The sequence below is a fragment of the Anguilla anguilla genome, chromosome 14 (genome assembly GCF_013347855.1).
Source record: "Anguilla anguilla isolate fAngAng1 chromosome 14, fAngAng1.pri, whole genome shotgun sequence".
Lineage (NCBI taxonomy): Eukaryota > Metazoa > Chordata > Actinopteri > Anguilliformes > Anguillidae > Anguilla > Anguilla anguilla.
Window position 1 is genome coordinate 19,798,941 of NC_049214.1, and position 27,022 is coordinate 19,825,962.

The 27,022-nt window shown below is 38.7% G+C and overlaps 1 protein-coding gene across 2 annotated transcripts; it reads left to right on the forward strand.

The window, feature by feature from the left end:
* The first annotated feature begins 448 nt into the window (after positions 1–448).
* Positions 449–26,608, forward strand: LOC118212213 (zinc finger and BTB domain-containing protein 7C). Of its 2 annotated transcripts, none has more exons than XM_035389898.1 (3): positions 449–988; positions 19,636–20,898; positions 22,100–26,608. In XM_035389898.1, exons 2-3 carry the CDS (start codon positions 19,652–19,654, stop codon positions 22,704–22,706), a joined length of 1,854 nt encoding a protein of 617 aa, XP_035245789.1. In that variant the 5' UTR covers positions 449–988; positions 19,636–19,651; the 3' UTR covers positions 22,707–26,608. The 2 variants fall into 2 exon arrangements, with proteins under 2 accessions (XP_035245789.1, XP_035245788.1); XM_035389897.1 differs by lacking the exon at positions 449–988 and adding an exon at positions 11,958–12,331.
* Positions 26,609–27,022: the final 414 nt, after the last annotated feature.

Genomic DNA, 27,022 nt, shown 5'->3' on the forward strand with positions numbered 1-27,022 from the left:
GCATATATAATTATGCCATAATTATCTTGAAGATGTATACCTGTTTTTCCATGTGGGTTGCTTACTAAAAACCCCACACCCTTTTTCAGGTGTATTTAATTTTACTACTTTGGCTGCTACACCTCATCCCACATCAGTTCCTGGCCCGCACTAATGCCAGAGAATATGCCATGGCTCACCAAGACCAAGCTAACCTCAAACATACACCCACAGACATACACAAACATACAGCATATACCAGGCTTGGCCTCATTATTTAAAGAATTAAATACTAAAGACAATCAAATGAAGTCCTTTGGTGCGTGGCATTAAATGCTATAAAATACCTTATCGTGGGTCTTCTGCTATAGTCAATTTATGTATGAAAAGAGACTGAAGACATGAACGCTACTCCACAGGATGTGGAGAGATACTCATTTGTTGAATCAGCCACTTCCCTAATCACACTTGTGACCATGCCCTATGAAAAATGTGAAAAGAAAATTGCACTGCAGAGTTGTGTCAGTACCAGCTTCTGCGTCAGGTACAGGAGTCAGGGCCAATGAACTCACCCACACACCTCACATATCCTCTTCATTTTTTCTCTCTCTCTTCTCTGGCAGTGTAGCTTGGTCCCAAACCCCCATAGTCTCCCTGCTGTACGTTGAAGCAGCGCTGAACAGCCGCGACCCGGGAGCAGGCTTACGGGCTGGGCTGCTGGGCGCGTCATTATCTTCTCAGCAGCACAGGTGGACACGTTGGGAACGGTGCCAAATAGTTTTGGTTTTGGAGGGAGGGGTTGCTGGTGGGTGGGTGCACACTTTTTTTATGTAACTGTTTAGTGGAAGGGATTGTCTTCCTCTCACGAATCAGCGGCACACCTCCAGCACAAAAATCAAGCTCTTCTGTCTCCCTCTCACTCACTTTCTCTTGCCTGAAAGGATACGGCTCTTCATCCTGACAGGACTTGGGGAGAAACAGGACCGGAACCTCAGCGTGCGTGTGCCAGGTCAGCAATGTCTCTCCTCCTTCACCTCGTTCTCGTGTGTAACTGACGACGGCAGTTATTAAGGTCATGCAGAGGCTGCTCTCTTCGTATGCTTTCAAATGTACAGTGGGGCTTCTTTTTGTTGGGTTTAATCTCCCGTTTGTGGTGGGATTGTTTTTAAAAGCTGGGTCGCCTCCACATCTCTCACATGCTCAAACAAGGGGAGTGCCATGAATACACTATATTCTCAGAAACCAGGACATACGATATGATTAATTGAGCTCACTGCTAACCCAGTTCAGGTCAATGTTTATACGTACCCTCTGGCAACTGGAGATATTAATTCTGTGGTGCAGAGTTTTTTTACATTTAAGAAAATATTGTTGACGAAGACAATTAGATGGGCCATTTCGTCATTTAATTCCAATTTTCCTTGAAATTTTATTGTGATGTAATACATAATGTCATACAAATGTGTTTTATGAGACTGTATAGTGAATGCTATGACACAAAACCTCCAGGCATGCACTGAGCTGAAATTAAGTCAGCCAAATTGTTGGTATTGCAGCTGAACCAGATTAGTCCTTCACATTTAGTGAGCTATCATGAAAACAATATATAGAAACAGAGAAATACTCGAAAAGTATACATATTCTAATCATTATACCAGAGAATGTAGCCATTTAGGTCTGATGGAACTGATTTTCCATTGAGAACTTTCTGGGCTCTGCATGTTTACACACACACACACACACACACACACACACACACACATATATATATATACATATACGTGTGTGTGTGTGTGTGTGTGTGTGTGTATGTGTATATATATATATATATATATATATACACATATATATATACAAAACTTCAAGATTGCAAAATCCCTGGCTTAAATTTTAAAGTTTAAGGTAACATCACTGGCTGTTTCTGCAGCAGGGAACGACTATACAGCAGAATCACAGCTAGCTATCAGGAATGGATGATGAATCAAACCTCTACCCTTTTTTTAGAACTGTATGTATGTCTCAAAATATGAGACTATTATATTGTTCATTGTGCAACCATATTGCAATCTAAATAAATTACATTAAAATCATGGTTCTGTGTTTACATGCTCAACACTTCAGTAACTAATCTACGATTAATGCCCAAACGTGTGTCGTCATTCAAACTATGCACAAAACAGAGCCTGATTGGAAGGGTTATTTGAGGATAATAACCACACCTCCGTCTTTTGAATGAAAGGCCTCCTGGCTTTTAGTCATTCGGACCCGGTTTATCACAGCTGAGCCTGTTCCAAAGAGCTCCTTTGTTAAATCAAGGATACTTTTACATTGGTGTGTTCACAAACATTTATGCTGCAGTCTGCCTTTATTTACCTAGCTTTTTATAGCGTGTGGGAACTGTGTACACACTGAGTCTTTATCTGTATGCTAATTAAAAGTCATAGTTCGCTATTTTTCACTGCCAGTTTTCAAACTAGGCACACAAGTTAGTCTATAAAATTTGTGTTGTTCTTACATATGCTGCCCATCAGTTATTAAAATTAATCTGCCTTTGGGTGTTTAGATCGCCTTATGAAACCGCAGAATGAGAAAATATTCCATGTAAAATATTAGGAATACATTTTTAAATATATCTAAAAATGACTTGTTTTCAAATATGTATATAATGCATCATATTGCATGTATAAAAATATTGATTTTTGACAATATTTTTCAGTATTGATAAATTTTTTTGTAAATATTATACATTTTATGGAAATTGTGGAGGGGGGGGGCGGTGTTCACAAAAGGAATGATGAAATAATCTGTAAATTGAAGAATATGTACAGTATAGTGGAAATTATTCAAGGATAACACCCGTCATTTTCATTTTTTACCAAATGCCAAAACTGAAAATGTTTCTGCCCAACTCTCTGTGCTTTTTCACATTGTCCCACCCCATTTAGCAATCAACCAGGAAAGCCATTCAGGCTCTGCCCTGATGTCATTAAATACTGCTCTGAAGGATATATTTTCATTTTCAGAAAATGCGGCCTATTATTACAAAAACATGGCCAGTGAAGTCTTACCAAATTTACTTCAAAACAGAGCAAATTGTTCTTTTTTATGGTAACTGTTTTCTGTATTTCAGGGTCGTAACAAACTATTTTCCACATATTGGAAAGCAATTCTGTCACTTTGTAAAGCTGTTTCAGTAAAAAGAGGAAAGGCCAGGTTCTTTGTAATGGTGAATTATGCTGACCAAGCCACAGTATGTCTCTTTGTTTTAATATTTCTTTGGATAACAATGGAGTTCTATGACTTCCGGTATATTGGCGTTGGCTAGATGGACAATAATTGTTCATAGGATAAATTCTTTGAGAGTTGGACATAAACATTATTGGTTTTGGTCTTTTCATAAGATATGTTGATGATAAAAAAATAAAATAAAATTACTGACATCTGTAATGCCATTTCTGATAATAATCATAAATATCAGTAATATCATAAATATCTCCTGCCAAACTCCTCTTTCTTCAATTGCAGACAGTCAAGGGATTATTTGAAAGATCTGAAGTCTTTTTAGGTACATTCCAAAATAAAATACCTAAGAAGGTTAATTATTCTTTGGATGAGAGTAAATTGTGCATATTGACATTTTCACTGTATTTGCACTTTAAACCCATGGTTTATCATAATAATTCTCTGTAATAAAGCTGTCCCATGTCCTCTGTGAAAGTGTGTGATCCTCCTCCATAGCAACCGAGGCACAGTTTGAGTGAGTAAGTGCTGGGCCCAGCTCTGGAGGAGCACGTTTGAATAGAGGGTGGGAGGAGGTTTGAGGAGGGTGATGAGGGTGGGAGGCAAGCTTTGTGCCAAAATTCCAGTTTTGGGATTTGTGTACATTGTATTACTCACAGCTCCTTTTCAAACTGTCAGGCACACATTCACACACACCCAGAGGTCTTTCTGCTTGAACTTAAGTTTGAAAGGGAGCCGCATACTTAAGAGTAGGTACAGAGCAATTAGTCACAAGGGAATGTCACCCACTCCCTGTCCTCACCTTTTGCTTCACCCATCAGGAGAAAATTGATAAAGGCATCAAATGTTAACTGACATTACCATAGTCCAACTTGGTTGTAAGCAGGAAAAAAAAATTACAAATCAAATGAATCGTATGTAAACATGTACGATTAATATCAAGGAGTGTAAACAACATATCTCAGAATATCAACTCATGTGTGTCATTCCATTCATTTAACCTTTGTGGTCTTTGTGGCACAGAGTATCACGCCAAATGCCAAATGTGACTTTATTTCAGTGATGCAGTGAGCACCATGTACATATACCTGCAGCAATTCAGACCCTACACTTACGTAGGTGTTTCCTGTGAAGTGTGGCTGTGCTAACAAAAATAGTCTGTGTAACCCTTGGCAACTCACTGACTTCTCTTTCCATCCTGTCCCTGGGCAAATGAGAATATCGGGGTCGATGACTAAATCCGTCATAGACAGAATTCTGAGATGTTTGCGGGGAATTAGCACAGAACCGAAACGGGAGCACGCTTAGCGGCCGCCCGTGTCTGCGGCACGCGCATTAATCCCAGCACATTTATTCAGCCGTTTCTTTGAAAGGCGCTGCTCGCAAACTGGGTCCACCCACTGATGTGAGGAGAGGAGGGATCATACTAAAAGAGATAAGTGTGTGGGTTAGAGCTCTCATAAAGAGGCCACATCGATTCGCCCACCCGAGTGAGGCGCGGATCGGCTCTGATGCGTGAGAAGCGCCTGGGCAGCGGGTCGCCTGTGGGACGGAGCGGGGACAGGACGGGGGGGGGGGGGGGGAGAGAACAGGTGAGGCGGCTGCTAGCCTCTGCGCTGGCAGCCCCTGACACGGCTTCTGCGAGGAGCTGTATTGACAGGCATCTGTCTCCTCTGCCCTCAAGCCCGACTGCTCTTAATTAGAAGGTGCCAGAGTGCTGGAGGGCAATCTGAGCCACTCTGGCTATCATCTGCTCCCCCTCGTTATCACATGGACAAGATGTCCTTGCTCACCCCGAGGTCCCAGCAGACATAGTAAACATATTAAATCATGTTGAAGGCTTTTGTATTAAAACATGGCTGCGAAGAATAGTGTTTGCATATTAAAAAAGGGCAGATCAACTGGCTTTCAGAATACTACATGTAAATCTGCAGTTATTTCTGCACTACCTGTACACCCCCCCTCAAAAAACAAAACAAATGGGAAACAAAAAATTATGAAAATGAAGAATAAATATGTCAACACAATGAGTCTTGACCCTCCCTCCTCAATCTCAGCAGATTGTTTGCTGTGGAGCGATAATGACCTTGCTGCAGTTTGAAGATTGGAGCTGTGGGGGTGTTTGTGTTGTCCTTGGAGGGCTGAAAAGTACGCTTTTCCCACCTAAGGAGGTCTGAGAAACGTGGGCCTGTCTGCGGAGGGCAGCGCTGGCAGGCGGGAGCCGTGGGGGTGCCCGCAGCCTTCCCACAACCCCAGGCTTCCCAGGGAGCAGCAGGCGAGGAGGTGGAGTGGGACCATCCACCCGAGCACAAAATAGCAGCAGCCGTGTATAGTACAGGGGCCGCAGCCGATACTGATGCAATCTAGAGGCACGAAATCAATCCAATAGATCTCAACATGCTCTTTACCCACGAACCTGCCTGATCGGTAGCCATTTTGATTCAAAAAGTTATTGTCAACATCAAAAAGAATGGTCTTTGGAACAAAGAATGTTAGCACATCATGTCAACACTGAAATTTAGGTAGCCAATCAGTTTAAGGTGCTGAATGTCAATTCAAGTTGTATCCTAATTGAAAATCAGAGGCGAGAAAAGTATTAACCAGTACCTCCCGATAGTGAAGCAAAATTATCCACCAGAATAACATAATCATACAACAGTCTCTGTGGCATCCAGTTACCAAGTAAGCAGGAATTGGGGCACTTTTATTCCAGGATATTAAGAGCGCTGATTAAGAACCTGAATTGATTGCTTTATATCATAGAAATCCAAATGTAAAGAATCAGCGTTGAAGTAGAAAAGTATGAATAATATTTGTGTATAGCTGTGGTAGCTGTGAATCTCTTTGACAAGGAATGTAGAATCACTATATTTCAATGTCACATTGCTTGTGGTTCCACCAAGAAACTAATCTTTAAGAACTCCTTTGTTGGTTTACGAGGTGAGAATCTGCTGCCCATGCATAGACTTTTGACTGAATCTATCTGGTAAAGACAGCTTATTGAAAGAGGATTAATTGATATATTAAATTCTCTAGTGGCAAGAAAGGGTTAAATGCAGAAACTTATTTTATGTTGACTCATCAGGGAGGCTCAATTGTATTTCTCACAGAAAACACAAAATGTATGAAAATGCTGGGAGTGGTAAGACACATATGATTCCTAAAGGAGGAGAGGTCTGTCAGGACTGGGCCTGGTGGAGCTGCACCCCATAGATATCATCTAAAGATTTTTTTCTAAACTCTTTCCAATCACTTTTTAGACACTTGACTCCCCTAAGCCCTTCTTCCAGAAAACCTAACAGAGCAGGAAATTGGATATGGAGCTGAACACACACTAGGCTACCATGACAGGAACAGCATGTGTGACAGCAATTAGGTACTGCAGTACTCAACACTTACTCAGCTTATAGGGTGTGAACAGACTGCACATACCCTCTGTGAGCAGCACAGCTGAACTGGACCATATTTCAAGATTTTTTGGCAGCACAACTTTTCTAAATAAGTTTAACAGTTTTAATGTAGTGGAAGCTTGTGCAAATATGGAAGAAAAAAAACCTGCATCAGTTTTTATTTAGGAGGAAGAACATAGTTCTTGCATGTCTGTGAATACGCTGTAAAGATTTTTGAATAGAGAATGGAGAAATGTCTATTCTGAGAGAAAGAGGGGTAAATTATCAAGACCAGCCATTTTCTTAGTTTATGAAACTGATGAATTACAAAAAAAGACTTGGTACATACTGTGGGTGTGTGTGTGTGTGCATGCTTGCGACATCATTTTTGTGTTTGTGTGTGTGTGTGTGTGTGTTTATGCATGCCTTCGACTGCATTTGTGTGTTTGTGTCTGTGTGTGTGTGCGTGAATACACCCATATAAGCAGGCTTGAGTTACAATATATGATAAGCTGCATTAGCAAATTGGAACTGTATACTGATGCTATTCCCCACAAATTCTCCCTGTTCTTACAATGACTTGAAATGCTTTTGGCACTTGTGTAGTCTTACATGATTTAACAGCAGTCCTTTTTAGATGGAGTATGAAAAATTATACATAAGAGGTAAGAAACAAAGCATCTTACTCCAGTAGACTGTGTAGGGCATATAAGGACATAGATACTAGTCTAAACAGGTTTAGACCCATTTTTACTCCTGCAACACTGACGATACAATTCAGTGAAAAATGAAGAATTACTTGGTGTTTGAGCACCATTATATAGTCAATGTACTAAATCCAAAACATGGATATGTGCAGTGGGTTTCTATGACAACAGGCTGACAGTTCTGATAACCAGTACTGTGTGATGTTGGTTGCATGGCTAGCTGGTCTGCTAGCATTTAGTGGGCTTTCTGTTTATTTATTCTGAGTCGAATCTCAGTATATAAAAAATGTTACCATTTACAAACACTGAAACCACCAAGAATAAGTCTGTGGTCTTGGGTTGAAATCACCCAGGGGGAAACTATCTGCAAACATGCATAACAAATCGACCACATTAAATCCAAAGCCATCGAGAACCAAAATGTAATATATTGTATATTACACATGATACAGACTATAGACAATTTAGCTCAATAACTGATTTAATTGGTTAGGGTTCTGCTGAAAATCTGTAACCTCAAATATAACTGAAAAGCTTAATTAAAATCCAAGTACTTTTTGTATTTTATAGTACTGTGACACCATTTTTGAAACACATTTTTTTTTTGTGAAACTTGTGTGTTTGACACCAGCCAGCTGTGCCACAGCTACTTGAAATCAAAATCTTCCCAATTAAACATTACATAACAGAAACCGAGAGAAATGCTCTAATGCATCTGAATCTTGTGATAGAATGTCACAAAAATAAGTGCTTCATGTGTAAATGGGAGTGCCAGAGGAGAGGACTGTGAGGTTAATGAGAGAATCATTGCTGAGTCAAATGAACCAGGCAGATATTAGACTGAAACCTATGGGCCAGGGTAAAAAAGTTGCCTTTTTTGCTGACCTTTTCAGTGCTCCTAATTCTAAAGCGTGGTGCTGAGGTTCTCAACCTATTCTCACTCATCAACTCCACAAGCCAGACAGCTCATTTCCCTTTTGAAATTGAAGAGCAGAACGACTTTGTCTTCCCTTAGCTTTTTATGTAAACACCCACCACTACAGAGGAAAGCCAGAACACAACAACTGGCCACTGGCACTGTTCAGTTTCATTGCAGTCTGCAGTCTGATTCAAAACAAGACTTACTTGGCAGTGCCAGAGTCATGACTACTGGTACTTCTTTATATCCTAGCCTACCATTGATCATTTCAACCATTTTAACCGTGTTCTTTCCTGAAATCCAACACAAAATATTTACCTCAAATCATTTAATCACTAAGACCTCCAGCTAACTTATTCAGGGCAATATGGCAGGTGATTTCTCTGTGTGATTGTCAATTGGAGTTTGACATCAAGGTTAGCAACAAGGCTATGTCAAGCACACAATGTTAATGCTCTTACCTCTGAACTAACCTTGGTGCGCTTACAAAGAGTCTCAATTAACTGAAGATGATCACATGCAAAATACCTGATGTGACCAAATATTTTACCAAATGTAAATGTATGAGTGCACTCTACTTTTAATTAATATACACTATGAGCCCAATTCTGACATGAGAAACTCGGTGGTTTTTACACTCATGCAAGTGCATCATGGAAATGCATATTCTGATTAGAGGTACACACCCATGTAAAAAAACATTCAGGTTATGCTTTTGCCCTTGATGTGCCTTCTGCAGAAAAAAAAAAAGAATGCACGGAGTAGGCTAAATTTAATAAGGCTCCACACATATTTCTATTGGAACAGAATATTTCACAGCCTGTTTCCTCCATTGCATCAAAACCTCCCCCTATTTCCTGATAGGTTACTGGTGATTACGTAATAAACACCCACCTCATTATAACCACTCCCTGGGTGTGACTGTACCTTTCTACCACGTGGTCAAAACGAGAAAAAAAAATCCCATTATTGTGCGAGGGAGTTGCCATGGAGTTGCATGCACCACCCACTGAAAATAGTTACATCCAGCTGCTTATACGCATGCTAATATGTAAAACGGGCAGTCCATCCTGGGGTGCGCTGAGCATAATGCAATTACAGTAGTTTATCCCAGCACACCCCCACAAATGGAAAACATGATTTTGGCCAAATTTCCTATTCCATCGTATTTTCCTTTTAAAAAGCTGTTAGTCAGTGCTGCTAGGAATGGCAGACTTCGATTTTGAAATTAAGTCGGAAATATCTCAATTGAAAGGGGATTCATTGCTCATGCCAAATGGAAGTGCCACAAACATCACACACATTCATCGATCTCAACATTTATCAAGTTGTCATGTATGTTAATCAAACAAAAAGAAACTCTTCCGGAAAAGTTTTTGAACTTTTTGAACAGTCTGCTAGTTCACTGCTGGCAGAACTTGTCTATTAAACAATAAACCATGCTGTAACTTATTTGTAATATATACCTATACAATCACCAGGTTAATTTGGTAGTAGTAAAATAATGTTAGCAAAGAGAGAATGTTAATGTTAAATGTAAAATAGACATGTTAGGTAGGCCTGTGGCCTTAAAAACTCAGTTGGCCAGCGCAGAATGCCGCAGGAAGTCAGTAATTTGAATTGTTAATGTGGAGGTCTAAGGAGCACTGTGATGAGTAAACAATCGGTAGTGTCTTCCATTGATGTACAGGGGGACTCACAAAGAGGGGACACAGACATTCTATTAACACTACCTAACAAAATCTTAACACATAATAATAGTAATAACAATCACAACAAATGATGATGATGATGATGATCACATTTTTATCGAATGGATATTACTATTACTTAGTGTTATAAAAACTAAAACATTATCATATTTATTATATATTTTTTTAGTTTTAAAGTAACAACTGACCAAAATGATCTTAAAAGTCCAACCATCATGAATGATGTGCAACTCCTGTAGTGTTTATATAGCCTTCTCCAATAAATCTCTGAAGGAGATTTGTACAGTATTCTGATGTAAATTATCAGGTATTTCCCTCGTATTAAAAGGCAACAATATTATTATTACTATTAATGAGTTTTTTTTTTTTTTGCTAAATGAATATTTAGGCTACAACAAGCTGAAAAGATCTTCAATATCACTATACACATATTGAAAAAACAGAAGTAAAATACAGGACATAAAATGCCCTTATGGCTACAGTTTCCTCTTACTAATGAAATTATCTCACTATTAAAGGTGGCATCCACTGGCATGCACTAGTTATTCTGGTGAAATAATGCATTTCAGTAATACACTTGGGCACTTGTCATTCCATGACGTTGGCTGTGTTGCCTGAATTTTGGTTGATTTTGAAGCTCTAAGTTTGATTTAATTATTAGCTGAAAGACAATACAATTAACCAAAAGGTTTCAGCAAAAGGAAATGTTAAAGCCTCAAACATTTAACTGGCCACTTTTACCACTTGGACAGTAATTTGTTTGTCTAGGCTCAGTCAAAATATCTGAGATGTATGTGTGTGTGTGCATGTGTGTGTGCGAGAGCGAGTGTGTGTGTGTGTGAGTGTGTGTGATGCAGCAGCAGCTGACAAGACCTATTGACCTTGTAATTATAATATTTTTAATTAAACAAATGAATTGTATATGTCCTATAAATCGTTCTTATTTTAGTGAACATTTTGCATCAGGGGAAAAAAATAAAATAAAATAAACCACAATATTTAGGGGTCATATATAATTATATGACAATTAACAGGATTTTTCCTCCATTTTTTTTCTGTACTCACATAAAACTTGGCCTCCCAGAACAGGGCTGATATACAAATGCAAGTGCTACAGATTTAGTATGCCCATGATAAAGTAAAAAAAAGTTTAGTGGACATATAATTGTCAAAATAATTTTTAACAGAGAGACATGGCTTTCTACCAGGTAATTCCTAATTTAAGCACATTTACTGAAACACAGGTACCCATCTGTTATCTGGTGCCTATGAATATGATGAACTATCACATATATATGCCTATTCACTTACACTTTGACTTTTGCAATAGGCTTGGCATAAAACAGGGGTTTTACTTTTGTTTGTTTATGAATGTGAGCTATGAAAAAATGCAGTAATTTTAAGAAGGAAACCTGTAAAAAATAGTCATCTTGGCAACTAATTAATGGAAAGCAAGGGCAAGAAGTGGGATGATGGAGGTCGTGAAGAGCCAAAAACTTACAGAAATCCCCCATTTTTATTATGCATAATAACAGCACTACTACTGCAGTTACATCAACTAATTATACTACTACTACTACTACTAATAATAATAATAATAATAACAATAATTACTAGAAATTGCAAGCAATATATTTTGGACAAGTATTATTATAATATGAAATATTTCCTTTTCATATTATTATTGAAAGACATTGCTACACTGAAGCATTGTTCCATTACACTACTGTACTACACAATATTTCCACCACAAGCTCTGTTTAAAGGAGATAAGCCATGGCGTGTGATTTCTGGAACTTGCTTTGTCCCATCTGGAGGAAAGGATCGGGGGGTGAATATGCTGAAGAAATTATTTCTTGCTTTGTTTTATTTTTCTTTTCAAAAGTACCCCCTTGCAGTTCCCCCCCTCTGCTCCCTCCCTGCCCAACGTCACTCTAACAAAACTAAAAATTCATTTTGTCTGACCTAAATCAAAGGGTGTCTGAGCCATGAGCTTATTACACACTGCGCTTAACTTGTGTTGTGGAGGAGGATGGGGTATTATTATCTTTCAGCTACCCACCCTGCTATAAAAACTAGCGGTGCGACATCTCCACATTGCAGTGTTGCTGCTCTCCCTCCCTACTGAGGCGCAAAACAAGCCTGCCTCTCCTCCGCTCCAGTATTCCTCCCCAGCCTGTTTCTGGAGAGGAGCACTGCCATTCCTCCCTGCAACTTACCCATTTCACTGGGTGTTACTGGATATTTCCTTCTCTCTCTGAATGGCTGGCTGATAAAAAGGTGGCTGTGAATGGAAACTCGGCTCCTCCATGGTGTGAAGAGGAAATGAGAAAGGTCACTGCGAACCACCTTTTAGCCTTTGGATAAAACGAGAGGGGAGGCAAGGTGGGTAGTAATTATTTTCCAGAATTCACATAGTGGAAAGGTGAGGGTTGCTGTGTGTGTGCATGTGCTTGTCTGTGTGTGTGTGTGCGTGTCTCTGTGTGTGTGTGTGTGTGTAAGCATGTGTGTGAGCATGTGAATGCGTGCGTTTGTTTGCATGTCTGCAGAGATGGGGTATGTGAGTCTGAGAGATTGTCTGTTGTGTTCCTACCAGGTGTCTGCTGCTAACAGTGACAGTAGCTCAGTCTGTGGAAACGGTAATGTGATGATTCATATAAGTATTTGGACAGCGCTGCAGCTAGTATTGCTAGAAAATTAGGTTGCAGAGTTAGTTTTACATCTCAAAAAAATACAAAGGAATGGATGGCACTATAAAAATACTGATGAGAATGTACAAAATTCAAACATTTTTATGAGTAACTAGCTTCAGCAGCTATAGTTTCAGTCTGATCTCTTCTGGATCTAAGGTTTTTAGATCCATTAGTTTAGGTCAAGCATATAAGAATGATAAATTCAAGCAAATAAGAATAAAGTATTTATTTATTGAAGTCTCATTTCTGTATCACCAGATTCAAGATTTAATGTACTAATCAAATTTGTCAACAGGTAGGAATCTGTTGATTAACAGAAAAACAGCAATGAAATCGTTTTTGAAAATGTATTTTCATTATAATGTATTTGTAGAAATTTGCCTAAATCAATTATAGATTGGAGTCGACTACTTTATATTGAGGAAAAAATATACAATGAACTACATATGTCTTTTAATGTTTGAGGCATTATTGTTTAGTTATAGATGACTACAATAATTAAATTTCCAAACAAATAAAGATGAAAACTGTTTAAAATAGTATACAAATTAAACGAAAGAAAAAGCAGTAATATATATTTTAAAATACTCTTCACAAAAGTAAGTAGTTTCTACCCCCTCCCTCTTTAGACTCAAAGAATATTTCAGAAGGGAGGGGTCAGAATCTAAACCAGGTAGGAGTGTTATTGTTTACGTTGTTGTTAAGGTTCTTACCAGGCCGGAGTTACAAAGTGTTCTACTTCACCTACTCACATATTATGAGGATTTACTCCACCTGCCACAAAACTAAGGGAAAGGCTGTTATTATATTTGTAATTATCATAGCACAGTATGCATTCTTCTGACAGAAAGGAGGCTTTGGGGTTTAAGGTAAAAGGCAGACTGTTTTCACATGGTGATGAAATAATGGAGTAATTAGTAGTTGTTCTACTGAGTGGTGTATCAAATAAGAAAACATGTTTCCTTGTGTAAGCAGGCCACTGATCCAGATGGCAAGATAGTGTCCATGCTTTGAACCTCAGCGTCACTACTATGAATGTGTGCCAACGAGCATGTGTAAGTCATAAACCCATGGATTGATTATTCAGCAGTCAATGCAAACTGGTCAGTGAAGTCTTGAGGGAATAGCAGAGCCGTTGTTTTTCCTGTTGTGGTCAAAGTCCCTCTGATCATTATTTTACTTGATTTTCAAGAAATAGGTAAACATTTTGTTAGTAAATGGGTATGACACTACCATCGTTCATAAAAGAAAAACCTGGCTTCATAAACTTGCCTGAACTAAGAAGCCAGTGTATGAACTTTAAGGAGAGCTAATTTTGGAGACGTGGCTCTACAGAGTGATCTATAGGTTTATTTCCCGTAGGATTTTGGCAATTGACTAACAGGCGAATCAGGAGATTTTAAAAAGAAATTTCCCATACAGGGTAGTTTTTGCATGACCCTTAGTTGATATCAACTTACTAGGTTGTGTCATTCATTTAGCCGGCTCCTAGTCAAGGTATGTAAGCTCAAAATAGATCCTAGCGCTAAACCTTTGTGTTGTATTCCCATGAACATGTTATCTTTGAAAGTACATTATGAAAAATAACCTCACTCTATAAGTGTCAGCTCTTTGCACTCCCTGGAACAGTGAACAACATTTTTTTCATTGGAAGCACTTGTTGGATAGTTTATTCTTAAACTGAATTTTCGAGGTATGTTACATCTGGTATTCAATTGCTTTCCTGTTTGATATACTACCACTATACTACTATTGGTTAAAACTTGACTAGAGCCCTGAACACAAGTGATGTAGTTGCTGTGATCTGTGTAGCATATATGCTCAAATGGTAAAAAATACTTTTTACTGGTGCCATATATACAAGTGATGTAGTTGCTGTCTACTGTGTATAGCATATAGAAGGAGAGATAAATTTGCCTGGTGCTCTAGACACAGGTGATGTCATTCATGCATTGCAGAGCTATACATACAATATCCAACATACAATATTCCTCTCAGAATCACAGCACTCCAACTTAATGTAACTTTATTTTCTGACTCAGCTACACAGATCATAAAAAGTAAAGGTACATAGGTGGGAGACCTCCCTAAAAAAAAGAAAACACGGAAGACAGACAATTATATTTTGTCTAAACATGCTGAGCAAAATCGATTATTTCAAGACAAATTGCTCAACCAATATAATAACAAATGCATATTAGTATATTAGAAAAAGAATCTTGCAAACTCATTTTTTTCTGAGACAAAACATTTTTGAATTGTACTAGTAACTCGTTGGTTTAAAGGTGAAGGAAAGGAGAAACTGAAGGACACTGGAGCAATAGATGTATGGTTGTGAAGCAGTCAACTTCAATGGATTTCAATGCAAATGTAACATTGCCACCTACTGTAATTACAGCAGACTAATCCCTGCCCCAATAACACTTTTTGCATAAGTAAGTGGAGAGGGCTACACATTAACATGCAGTATCTGTTGAATAGCAATTAAAATAGAGCAGAGGTTCAACTGATTACTATGGGTATATGTGAAAGAGAGCTTTGTTTTTCTTCTTGAAAGCCATTTAAAATGTTAATTTCCTTCCTGTAAAATTCAAGATGTCCACAAAATGTTCCTGTTTGTAAACATTTAAAACTTAGTAAAAGTGTGATTCTTTTAAAGAATTAATTACTTTACTTTTAAATGACTTTAAAGTTAAAGGCGTTTAAGCAGTACGTCTGCAGGTGTTAGTGGCAAAATATATTTAAACAAATTAGATTATAACAATTAAAATTGGCACAATACATCAATCAGATTTTATGGTGATATGTCACATTGTACTCTAATTTGTATGTACCGCATAGTGCTTGGTGGTTCTTCAGCCATTTTGGACCAATTTCCCAAAACAATTTACTTCTGCAAAGATGCTACTTCAATGACTCAACATACAGTACCAAGTTCCATGTCTATATTTGCTATGCGCCATGGGAAGACACATTTACATTTTTTCGACATATCAAAAAAGGTCTGAAAATGCTGAAATCATCTATTTAATGACAAAGCCCTTGCACACAGTGGCCAAGTTTGAGAACGATATACATTACATTGAAAAATATCTGCTCATTTGACAATTTTAAAAATAAATAAATAAATAAATGTATTTGAATAGAAAGATTAGCATTCAAAAGTGTTAACAAACAGCTGCGAACTTTTGATCTTTTTCACCTGCTGAACACTTCCCTCACCCATCTGATGTACTGTATGGCCATTGCCATGATACATTTCTTCCTCTATAGTGGCTACTTGTTTACAAATGAGCCTATCGACGCTTACGTGGTAGCATCAATGCTATAAAACACTGATCCAACCAACAATGAGAAGTTTCTCTCCAGAACATCTGAAAAATAATCACTGGAAAGTGTTTGGATTCTGTGCAGCTCATAGGAAGAGTCAGCAGAGACAGTAATTTGCATAATTTAGCTCAGCCATCACATAACGACCAGTAATCTGATGGCCCAGTTGCAAACTGTGAATCCAGCAGATTTAGCAGATAACCAGCCAGAGGAACCTACATCAAAATAGCCATGAATGGCTGCATTTTTCTCCACTCCATCCACTCACACATTTCTCACTGTGTATCAAGATCATTGCACATAAATACATAAATTTGAATGGCTAATTTTTTTAGGGAAAATATTCAAAACTAATTTTTGGGGATAATTGAGAAAAATGTACCAAATTTGATGTCAGTCAGACTTGAGGTTCATGAAATCTTTCAATGCTTTTCAAAATGGCAGAAGATCTATTTGCAGAGGTTATGCCACCTTGAAGCAAATACGTTCTCTATTATGAGGACAGGGACCTATGTATTAAATTTCAAGACACTAGGTCAAATGGGGTATGGGGCAGACCTTTCAAAATTTATAAAGATTTCACTCATTATAGCGCCATCATGTGGCCAAACTGCACCATATTCACAGCAATTTCCTCCAAGCACTACAAAATACGTTTTCATGGTATCATCTAAGAGTTATAGCCATTTAAAAAAAGAAGAATAATCAAGAAACATTACAATAGTTATGCAATATGTTCATTGCTTGACCCCCTAAAAATGATCATCTCAGATATTAGCTGGCACATTGTATTTTCATGAAAGCAATTTGGGTCTGTAATGCTCTTCTACCTCAGAGCAGATTCACAAAACATGTCATAGCATGGTCTGCACTGATGCATCTCTTAAGAAAATAGAATAAATAAGATTTTCCATTTCTACAGTATCTATAACTATATTCCCTGGTCTGGAAATGTCTGGCATTGTTGCTCATTTGAATCATGTGAATGCAGTGTTTCTCCAAGATTTAAGTCACCCTGGATAACATCTCTAAATTAATGTAATGTACAGAATCTGTCATTGTGAAATTCTTTTCCTCTCTCAAGTTTTACGAGGCAATGTCTCAAATGCCAGCCTCTCCTATTTTCTTTGAATATGCTTAAAAAGACTGTGATTCATATACAGGAAATATATTGTACAAACTGTATATCTAGCGGTATCTACATCTGTCCGTACATGCATAAATCATTTTGGTGCTGCAGAGCTACGCAACATACAGTGGTGCCTCCTTCAATGGTAGCCTACTGTCATGAATATAAGTGAGGAAACAAGGCCGTACTGTTTCAGAATGAGCACAGGGCTGTACTTTTTAATTGGAGTTCCCAATCTGAGCAGCAACGCTATGAGGGTGACACGATTCAGTTGTTTGTCAGCGAGAGAAACCTAAGTTAATGCCGAATGATTCAATGGGAAGTACACCCCTAGCAACTACTCTGCTGTCTCCAGTGCGTAACCTAACTTAACTTCCAAACAGTCTGCTAAAATTCCGTTTAAAACATCAGATTATAATTTTTCTTACAGGGGTTGTATCATTAGCTCAGCTCCCAGTGGTAAGAGTAATAAACAGCCCTGTGTTAGCCTGCAGTGATTGCACTGCGGCAGGGCTTGAGGCTGGGGCCTGCTGTCACAGACACTGTGTGGATGAGCTATGAGCTAGTTAGGATCGGAAGGGTTTGTAGAGCGGTGTATTAGGGAAGCCCTGCATGTATTCCCTACAGTAACAGCATTTTACTTATTTATCAATTTCTTCACTTTTCCCTTGAGGCAAAAATCAACCATGCCAAAAAACAAGTTGGGTTTTGTCATGGCTACCTTTCTTGTACCTTGTTCTTGCCTACCTGAAATCAGGTCATCTGTGTGGTCTGGAATTTTGATTTGTTATAAAAACAAATGAATCATTTTGATAAAGCCTCACAATTACAAAAAACCATTGTCTGTTGTAAGATTAAGCACATGTGTGTAATGTTTCCCCATGGGATTTAATGTCTTTGACATTAATCCCTAAAGTCTGATTTATTTGTGTCAGAAAATGGCAGCTCTCTATGCCCCTGCATGCTACACCCTCTACATTGGCCAGGAGACAAAGAGTTAAACCTTCTGTAATGAATCGTGATCCAGGACGTTGTGGTGAGAACCAGCGTCCTCCTCCCCCACTGCTTCTGTGGCACATCCTCTTCAGATCCTCTGCTGGTTATGAACAAGAAGAGTTGTGCATTCAAGGCCACTCAGTGGGCGCGTCTTCCCAGGGTGGGAGGGAGACCTCTGCCTGGCTGGGCCCTCTTATCGAGCCTGTTATTTTAGCCCTGCAGCTGTTTGACTTGGCTCTGCGTTTCTCAGGGAGGGGCAGCCGGCCACATGGTTACTCAACCTGTCTTTAAAAAGGGGGACAGGATCCTTTTCTCAAGGTCCCTCACACTGAGATCCAAACTCCATTTTGAGGACATCTGTAAAGCATCCAACTCTCTCCCACACATTCATCAGTTTCTCTCCCCTCTACATTCCTCCGTCGTGGCAAATGTAGGTAACACTATAGCTTGGCTGTCACTACAGCAAATTGATAATGAAAAGAGTTTTCTGCCCAATGGTATTTGTCCTTTCCTTACTGAAGATGAATAGTTCTGATGAATAGCAGTGTCATGAATAGACAATGTGACTTATGTGACAGAAGGCCGACACAGCTGAAATGGTGCCCTCACATGAAATTGTAAGAGCCATGGTGCTCTTACACAGAATTGTGCTTTGACAGTGGAACAATTCATACAGCATTCTGCTTTGCTGAGATTTCATATTTTGTTTAGGAACACTAGTGCTAAAAATATATTGTTATGTGAAGGTTTTTGAGGATACAGAGCATCTATCAGCATAGCCAAGTGCATACCAAAAGTTGTTTCATTATGCACTCTACAGTGTGTGTAAGATGTGCCCTGTCTGCTGACATTTTACAGAACTGTACATTTAGAAGATAATTGTTGCAGTGGTTTCCTAGCAACAGAGAAGAAAATATTCAGCACTTTGATACATATAACAAATTGCCATATTCATCAAGAGCTGTGTAATAAAGAATCCATTCTGACAGGATTGTGGGCAATATATGTGAGCGGTTGTATAGGGAAACTTTTTCCAATTACTCTAAGTGCGTTTAATTATACATTTTGTCTGAGGACATATTTTATTGTGCTATGATAAGAAACAAAATAAGGAGAATTTAAATGCCTTCAGAGGCCTTCTAAGAACAGATTCTGTTCAGTGTATTGAATGCATTGCAGATCTGGATAACAAAGCTGTCACCACCATTTTGTCATATTGATATCTTTGGAAACATGATAAATATAAAATACAGTCCCAATGATAAATAAAAATTCATGATTGCATTGAAGCATGAAGGAAACTCAGAAATAATAGCTAATTTTGGGAAAGTTGCCACATGATGCTGTTTTAACTTTATGTATGTTCATATGTTTAAATGTGTGAAAAGGAAAGAAACTGAGCAAATGGCTTGTCTTACTACTCATGAAATTGTTGAAATTCTGGGACAGCACATTAATATCAAGCATTTCTTTCCAAGAAAGAGAAGTCCTGAATAAAAGTTCAGACCTGAATAAATGCCATTTGCTTCTCTTTTTTGTAGAGCTTTTGGTGAGAGGATGGCCTGCAGAGAGGATGACTTGATTGGGATTCCCTTCCCAAACCACAGCAGTGATGTTCTCTGCAGTCTGAACGAGCAGCGGCGAGATGGCCTGCTATGCGACGTGGTGCTCATCGTCCGTGACCAAGAGTATCGCACACACCGCTCCATCCTGGCAGCCTGCAGCCAGTATTTCAAAAAGCTTTTCACGGTCGGAATGGACTGCGATCAGCACAACGTCTACGAGATCGACTTTGTGGCCCCAGAATCTCTGACTGCCATTCTGGAGTTTGCCTACACTTCCACGCTAACCATCACCACTTCCAATGTTAAAGAGATCCTCAGTGCGGCCCAAATGCTGGAGATCCCATGCATCATTGACGTGTGCCTGGAGATCATGGACACAGGGGGAGGAGGGGGTGAAGATGATGAGGAAGAGGAAGACGATGATGACGATGATGCAGAAGAGGAAGGAGAGGAATCAAGAGAGGAGGACCCTGAAGATCCTGAAGAGGAAGCCAGCGAGAAGTTGACATGGGCTTCAGAGAATCAAGACCAAGTGGTTGATGACAGCGTGGAATGCACTCCAAGCACCTCCCAGCAGGAAGACCGGTCAGACATACTGAGAAACTATGACGTCACAGAGGTCAACGAGAAACCCACAGACTCCGAAGGCCTAGAGGGCCGAACCCTGAAGGACTTTTCCATTGAATCTTTGTTGCAGGAAGGCCTGTACCCCAAGATGTCTGCCGCTGACAGAATGTCAAGCTTTTCCCCACTCCTCCCAGGCTTTTTCCCTCCCATGTGGACCACAGAGTTTCCAGGGTTTCCTCAGATGTTGGACCCAAACCCTAGTCCTCACCTGTACCATCAAGAGCTGGACAACAGGCCACTGGACTTAGCAGTAAAGAAAGAGGTGATCAAGGAAGAGCTGAAGGAGGAGATACACCCTAGTCTTTTACGCGGTGACTTCCTGAAAGACTTTATGGGCGCAGGCCTTGGTATGGGGGCCGAGGCCCATTTTGGGCCCATTAAAGATGAAACAGACTTCCGCTCATACCTGAGCTTCCTTAGCGCATCCCATCTCGGCTCCCTATTTCCCCCTTGGCAGCTGGAGGAAGAGAGGAAGATGAAGCCGAAGGCCTCGCAGCAGTGCCCTATCTGTAACAAGGTGATCCAGGGGGCAGGCAAACTACCACGGCACATGAGAACCCACACTGGAGAGAAGCCCTACATGTGCAACATCTGTGAGGTTCGCTTCACCAGGTTAGTGGGACGGACTATGTTTCTCGCAAATGTTCAATGCCATTTTGGACAAACCTGTATGTATATGGATTTTTGCCTATATTCCTATTACCGGATATATGTCATATAATTCAAACTCAATTTCGGTACATTTGCTCAATATTTTTATATTTCCTGTCCAGTATATAAGAAAAGTCTTTATTTGTAATTATTGTAGCACTTATTTATTGACAGTACTACTTCTGAGTTAAACAAAATCACCTCACTGAAATAACTGAAAAAAATCGCTTTCCATGGAAAGCAAAACCAAATTCTATCAAAGTGGTATGTCTCGACACTATTGCCAAAGAATAAATTTAAGAAAAATAGTGTTTGATATAAAGAATGTCTCATAGGGTGAGTCGTACTGTCACACAAAATACATATGCATGATCACTCTATTATTGCAAGAACAAGTACAAAATGTATTAGTGACATCGACCTAACAGTTACACAGCAGATGTGCTGTAATATAGGCAACAGAAACACAGATAATTACCAGGATGCTTATAAATACATAAGAGGAAAATGTTATGAAAGGTATATTACAACCACTTCCAGTATGGTGGATCAGTTTGCCTGTGTTTCATATGTCTATGCATACCTAAGTATTATTTATTTGTATTTGTTGTACGCATTAGGACACATTGTGTTGTGCTTTCAAGAACCTTAATATTTGGCACTACTAATAAACTCCATACTGCTTTCTGATATAAAGAACGAATCAAATTTCTAAATTCTCTGATATTGTTACTTGTTATTGTTAGAAGATGCATGTTCGGAAAGGAGATGTTGAAAAGAACAGTTGATATGATATCCTGATTGCAGCTGGCTTGATTGTTGATTCATTTAAACTAAGGTATATGGCTGCAAAATGAGAACAGGCTGTGCAATGAAGGCTTTTGCATCAGCATGGGCTTGGCGGCTAAAGTTTTCATTGACACACCCCCTATAGTGCTGCCCAACCCATGTTGACGCAAAGGCCTTCATTGCAGACCACAAAGTTAGTAAACCAGGCTGAACTGAAAAATATTCCATCTGGGCAGGAGGAAATGAGCAATTCTGGTGTGTTTGTGCTACTGCTGCCGCCAAAATAGGGGCCATAATGTGCAATATTATTTCTGAGTAGCTAAGTTTTGTGAATAAGCCCCAGACTCAGACTTGTTGATTTTTGTCTCCACAGGCAAGACAAGCTGAAGATCCATATGCGTAAGCACACAGGGGAGCGGCCCTATATCTGCCTCCACTGCAACTCAAAATTTGTGCACAACTACGACCTGAAGAACCACCTGCGCATCCACACAGGGGTACGGCCTTACCAGTGCGAGCACTGCTACAAGAGCTTCACCCGCTCTGACCACCTGCATCGCCACATCAAGAGGCAAAGCTGCCGCGCTTCCCGCCCTAGACGCGGTCGCAAGCCCGCAGCCTGGCGCTCGGCCAACTTACTCTACCCCCCGGCCGCCCACCATGAAGACAAGGGTCACTCGGTGGGCAGCAGGCTTCCTCCGGCCAGTCACGGCATCACGGACCCCGGCTTCATCGACAGGCGACACTTGGGTGGGAGGAACTTGAGCTTTGAAGACTTGGACAGCAACAGCAGGGAGAGTGTGGAGACCAGACAGTCAGAGCGCAACCATGTGGAAGAGGTCGAAAGGAAGAGGGGAGTGTTCACCTTCGCCCTGGCACACGAGGACATGCTCGCCCATCAGCCCTTCTACTCCCCGACCTCTGACCCCTGGGCTCTGAGGCTGGGCCATATCCCACCCAGTCGAGCGGCAACAAGCTAAAGTGTTTTTTTGTTTGTTTTACATAGATGTTTGCAATAAATGCCTCTAGGAAGTTTCACATTTGAGATAATGGGTCTCATTCATACATCACGAACTGCACCTTATATGCACCTGTTTTTTAAGGAGTGACTGGATGAGAAGTCAATTTAACTAGTAAATATTTTTGTAATTCATAAATTACCATCTGACAGTAAATGATTAATGTGATATTTACAAACGTCTGTAAATTTTATTTTGTAAAAAAAAAGAAAAAAAGTCAATAATTCTGAACGTTTCCTTCATTTTGACAATTTGAAAATTATTGCAGGTATTTCCTCTTTATTTCATATGAAATTGTATTCAATGGAACACACTGTCTAGGGACATGAACATAATAGATGGACAGAATATGAGATTTGGTATAAAAACCTGAAGCTAAGCCAGACTGTGTGTTTATGCATACTTTGCAGAAGTCAGTGGATCCAAATGGTCCCCTTTCTTATAATATTTTCGGTGAGAATACAAACTTTATTACCACACCACTGACAACTCTTACCAAACACATTGTTGTGTGATTATTATAAACTTTTGGGGTTTGATTGACAAGAAACTCACATATTCAGCCACTAGCAATTAGACACTTTGTGGTTTGTTTAAAAAATTCTAATTTCAATAATGCTGTACAATAAATTAAGTTGGAATGAAATAATGAAAGTAAAATCACCCCTGACTTTTTGAAATACCTTCTGAAGAAATATTAGTGTCACATATTCATGAAACACAATTAGTACAATGTAAACAAAACCACTCAGGCCACATCATGGTCTTATTTGACACAAACCTACACAACCAATATTGTGAGCAAACTCATTAAACTAATCCCAAATCCTTGCATGTCTGTATGATAACTGATGAGTTTCTCTGCAACAGCAGTATTAATTCCTCCTTAATGGATTAAACAGCAAAAACCAGGATGCAGGTTCTCCTGGATATATGAACACGCTACCCTTCTATGAGAACAATTCATATCTAAATATAGAAGCTGTGTGCTTCATATGCTAGATAGAATCTAAATCTGGTGTGAGAACATTGCTTGTTCTATTATTATTGCATATGATTACATGTTAGTTTTGCCAATAATAACCTCCATGGAACACATGATGAAAATCACCTATGGGAAATGAGCTAGATATGAATGTATAACAGGTATGCTATTATCTGTCCTACAACTCCTATCTTTCCAAAACAATTCAATTAACACGTGTTCCAGGTGACTACATTTGCTCAGAAACAAAGCTCAGGAAGACTTCTGCACAGCTTTAATTTCACACATCTTATTTCTGGTGTAATCTGTAAATACTTTTTAATGCAAAAAAAAGTCTGGCAGCTAAGACTGGTGCTGGTAATTTTCTCTATATGGCGCATAAATATGGACTTATGACCATAGTTTGTTTTTTCAGAGCAACAAATGAAAAAGGAGCATAAGACATAATGCAAAAATAAGTAAAAACAAAACACAGCTGAAGTCTAGCATCTGAATCAGGCATAGAACAGAGGACCCAAGCCAGCATAGTGTGTCAGCAATGCTGCACTATGGTGAGAATGGGATGAGCTGTAATGCTGTGGAAAAAATGTTAAACTTTTTTTTTTTTTTTTGCCATTTGAACTTACATACGGTGTGACAGACTTACTGCATGTTACCCACATCTTGTCTTTTAGCCTGTATACAGCATTGGTATGGTTGTAGTAATATTTAGTCCAGGCCACAAAAAATAAAAAATAACGAGAATGTAACTTTGTAAACCTTTCTAAATTTGTTCACCAACTTCCCAAGTAAGATTATAAGAGTTTCAGAGAATATTGATTTCAGTTTAAACTCTCCTACTGCCCTCTATTGCCCAACAAGCTATTTTTGCTATTTTTGGTGATTTCTCTTGTCTGTACTGTATCAATAACGTTGCTATATAAAAATAACAAGAAAGTATAAACTGTAGGACTCAGTCCTACCATCTTTCCTTCCTTTCCAGCTCCTGATATATTGTAGTCGCTGAAATTCTGTGGCTTTCTCATAACACTCACGGCAGCAGTAACATTGCTACCTGGCGACAAGCAGAATTTCAAAATTTTAAGAATCTTAACCATAAAATCATGTTCCGTCAGGCACAGAGTAATGCAACATAAACCAACTTTTGTGCAATTTGGAAATGTGTGAACATGGTACATACACTCCAGTTAGCGCAACAGTAAAAGTCCCATTTAGCTGATGGAAAAGTTTAACATTGAACATTGAAAATTCAAAAATTACATGTTATCAATGTCATGCTATAATGAAAACATCTGCAACAATAGAATTATGCTGCCATATCTGGAAGATGTAGTGACTGAATACTGAAAATGTAAAGAAAAAGGTTTTAGGTTCCATATCGGTTAGCAAGCGAGTATGATACCAGATAAATGAGCCAGCAGCTGTGTAAATGTGTTATATAGCCTTCATGGACATTTTCTAAGAAAATTAACAATTCAGTGCTGCCAGATTCATGTGTTGCTTGATATATAAATTGAACATATTACAATTTAACCCCAGTTTTTTCTATGGTAATTTCAGTCTCACACAAATCTAGCTTGCAAAAGTGTACATATAATATGTACAGAAAAAAATGATTTTAACCATGGAAATTTCAACCAGCTTTGATGTGTACAGTGGTTTGGGCTCTGTTTTTATAACTGGGAATTATCCAAAGATGTGGAAATTCACAAACTTGAAGCAATGTTGTGGTATGTTTTCAGTTTCTTTGAGAAGCGTACATTTTTTAAATGGGTTTTGTACATATAAAATTTTAACAGCGATTGCTACTTCTGTTGCGTATAACTGTCTGCCTTAGTAAATGAAAGGGGCACTGTGCACCCTTCAGTTATATACTGTTCTTTAAAAAATATAGTGAAATTCATGTTGGTTTGAATTGAGATGGAAAATATTTTCTATTTATGCATATTTAAATTTACCTTGGCTATATTTTGTTACAATGTTTTATAAAGACACTAAAATATATTCCTCTGGGTCTGGGACCTATTATTAGATGTACAGTCCATGGGAGCATGTGCTTTTGTGTTTGGTACGAATGCTACAGAACTGGACAATTCTTATTTAAAATATTAATATTATCTTTCCAAACCATGATATCAAAAGGGCATTCCAGAAGATTATCTTTCCAAACCATGTTATCAAAAGGGCATTCCAGAAGGTGGACCATACAACTACTAATTGTGTTTACAGAAAAATACATTTTCCCAAGATGTTACTAGAGGAAGTGTACAAATTCTCATGGCCTGGGCCTAATATACTGTCTAGCCTCCAGACAAGATAAAAGGTTTAAATATCTATATTGCAATACAAAGAAATGTGACTTAGGCCAAAATGTAAAAGATTTTTTTTAATTTGTTTTTTTTACACATTAACAAAAATGTATTAAATTGGTGTGTTGCAAGACAGTATCTATTTTTCTCTGGATAACATAACATATTCTAATCTAATCTCTTCAATACGCAGTTCATTCCATGGATTGTTTTTTGCTTTTCTCCAGTAAAGTGAAGTCTATCAAACACTCTGAAGTCTATCTATCTTGTATATACATATGGACTGTGCTCTGAAATGTGGAAAAAGTGTATTTGCACTAATTTTGATGCTTAACTGTCACCTTTTCTTTAAACTGCCGAAAATTTCTTGCAACAAATTGAATGAATATATTAAACTTGCGTTGTGCACTTTATCAGTCTTAACATGAGACAGAGCTTCAGTTTGAATTAGATTTTACATATGTACAATGTTTTATCCCAGAAATACGTGCCTGTGCTGCTAAAACAGTACGACTATATGAATTTTAAAAACTGTTCAAGAAAATAAAATGGCATTTTTTCAATCAGTTGACATGCCTCAATCTGTTGTTTTTATTCAAATGTGGGGTTTTTTTCTAAATCAAGTACTATTAACCCCTTCTGTAGCAGCCCCATTGATTTAGGTCCATTGATTGAAGTTTTAGTCAAATATCCCAATATCCAACTCCAGTCAACATGTCAAACACATCCCACAATTTCACATGCCACATTGATTATTCAAACTCAGGCAAACCCCTGATTAAGAAGTGTAGTGAATGATAATTAAGAACACTTGAGAATGTATTTGGATGCTGTCCTATATAAAATGGGATCAAGTCCTTCACTGAACATGCCCTCTGCTGTGGACTAAAATCTGTTTTCACTGTCCTCCTCAGATGAGTGATTTCTTCCATGACCTCAAAATGCCAAGTCTTCTGTTTAGATTTAGTTATTGCAAAATAATT

Excerpts from the sequence above, each read along its gene's own strand:
- LOC118212213 (XM_035389898.1), top strand. The coding sequence starts at position 19,652 with ATGGCCTGCAGAGAGGATGACTTGATTGGGATTCCCTTCCCAAACCAC. Across the intron at positions 20,899-22,099 it reads TGTGAGGTTCGCTTCACCAG|GCAAGACAAGCTGAAGATCC; the intron begins GTTAGTGGGACG and ends TTGTCTCCACAG.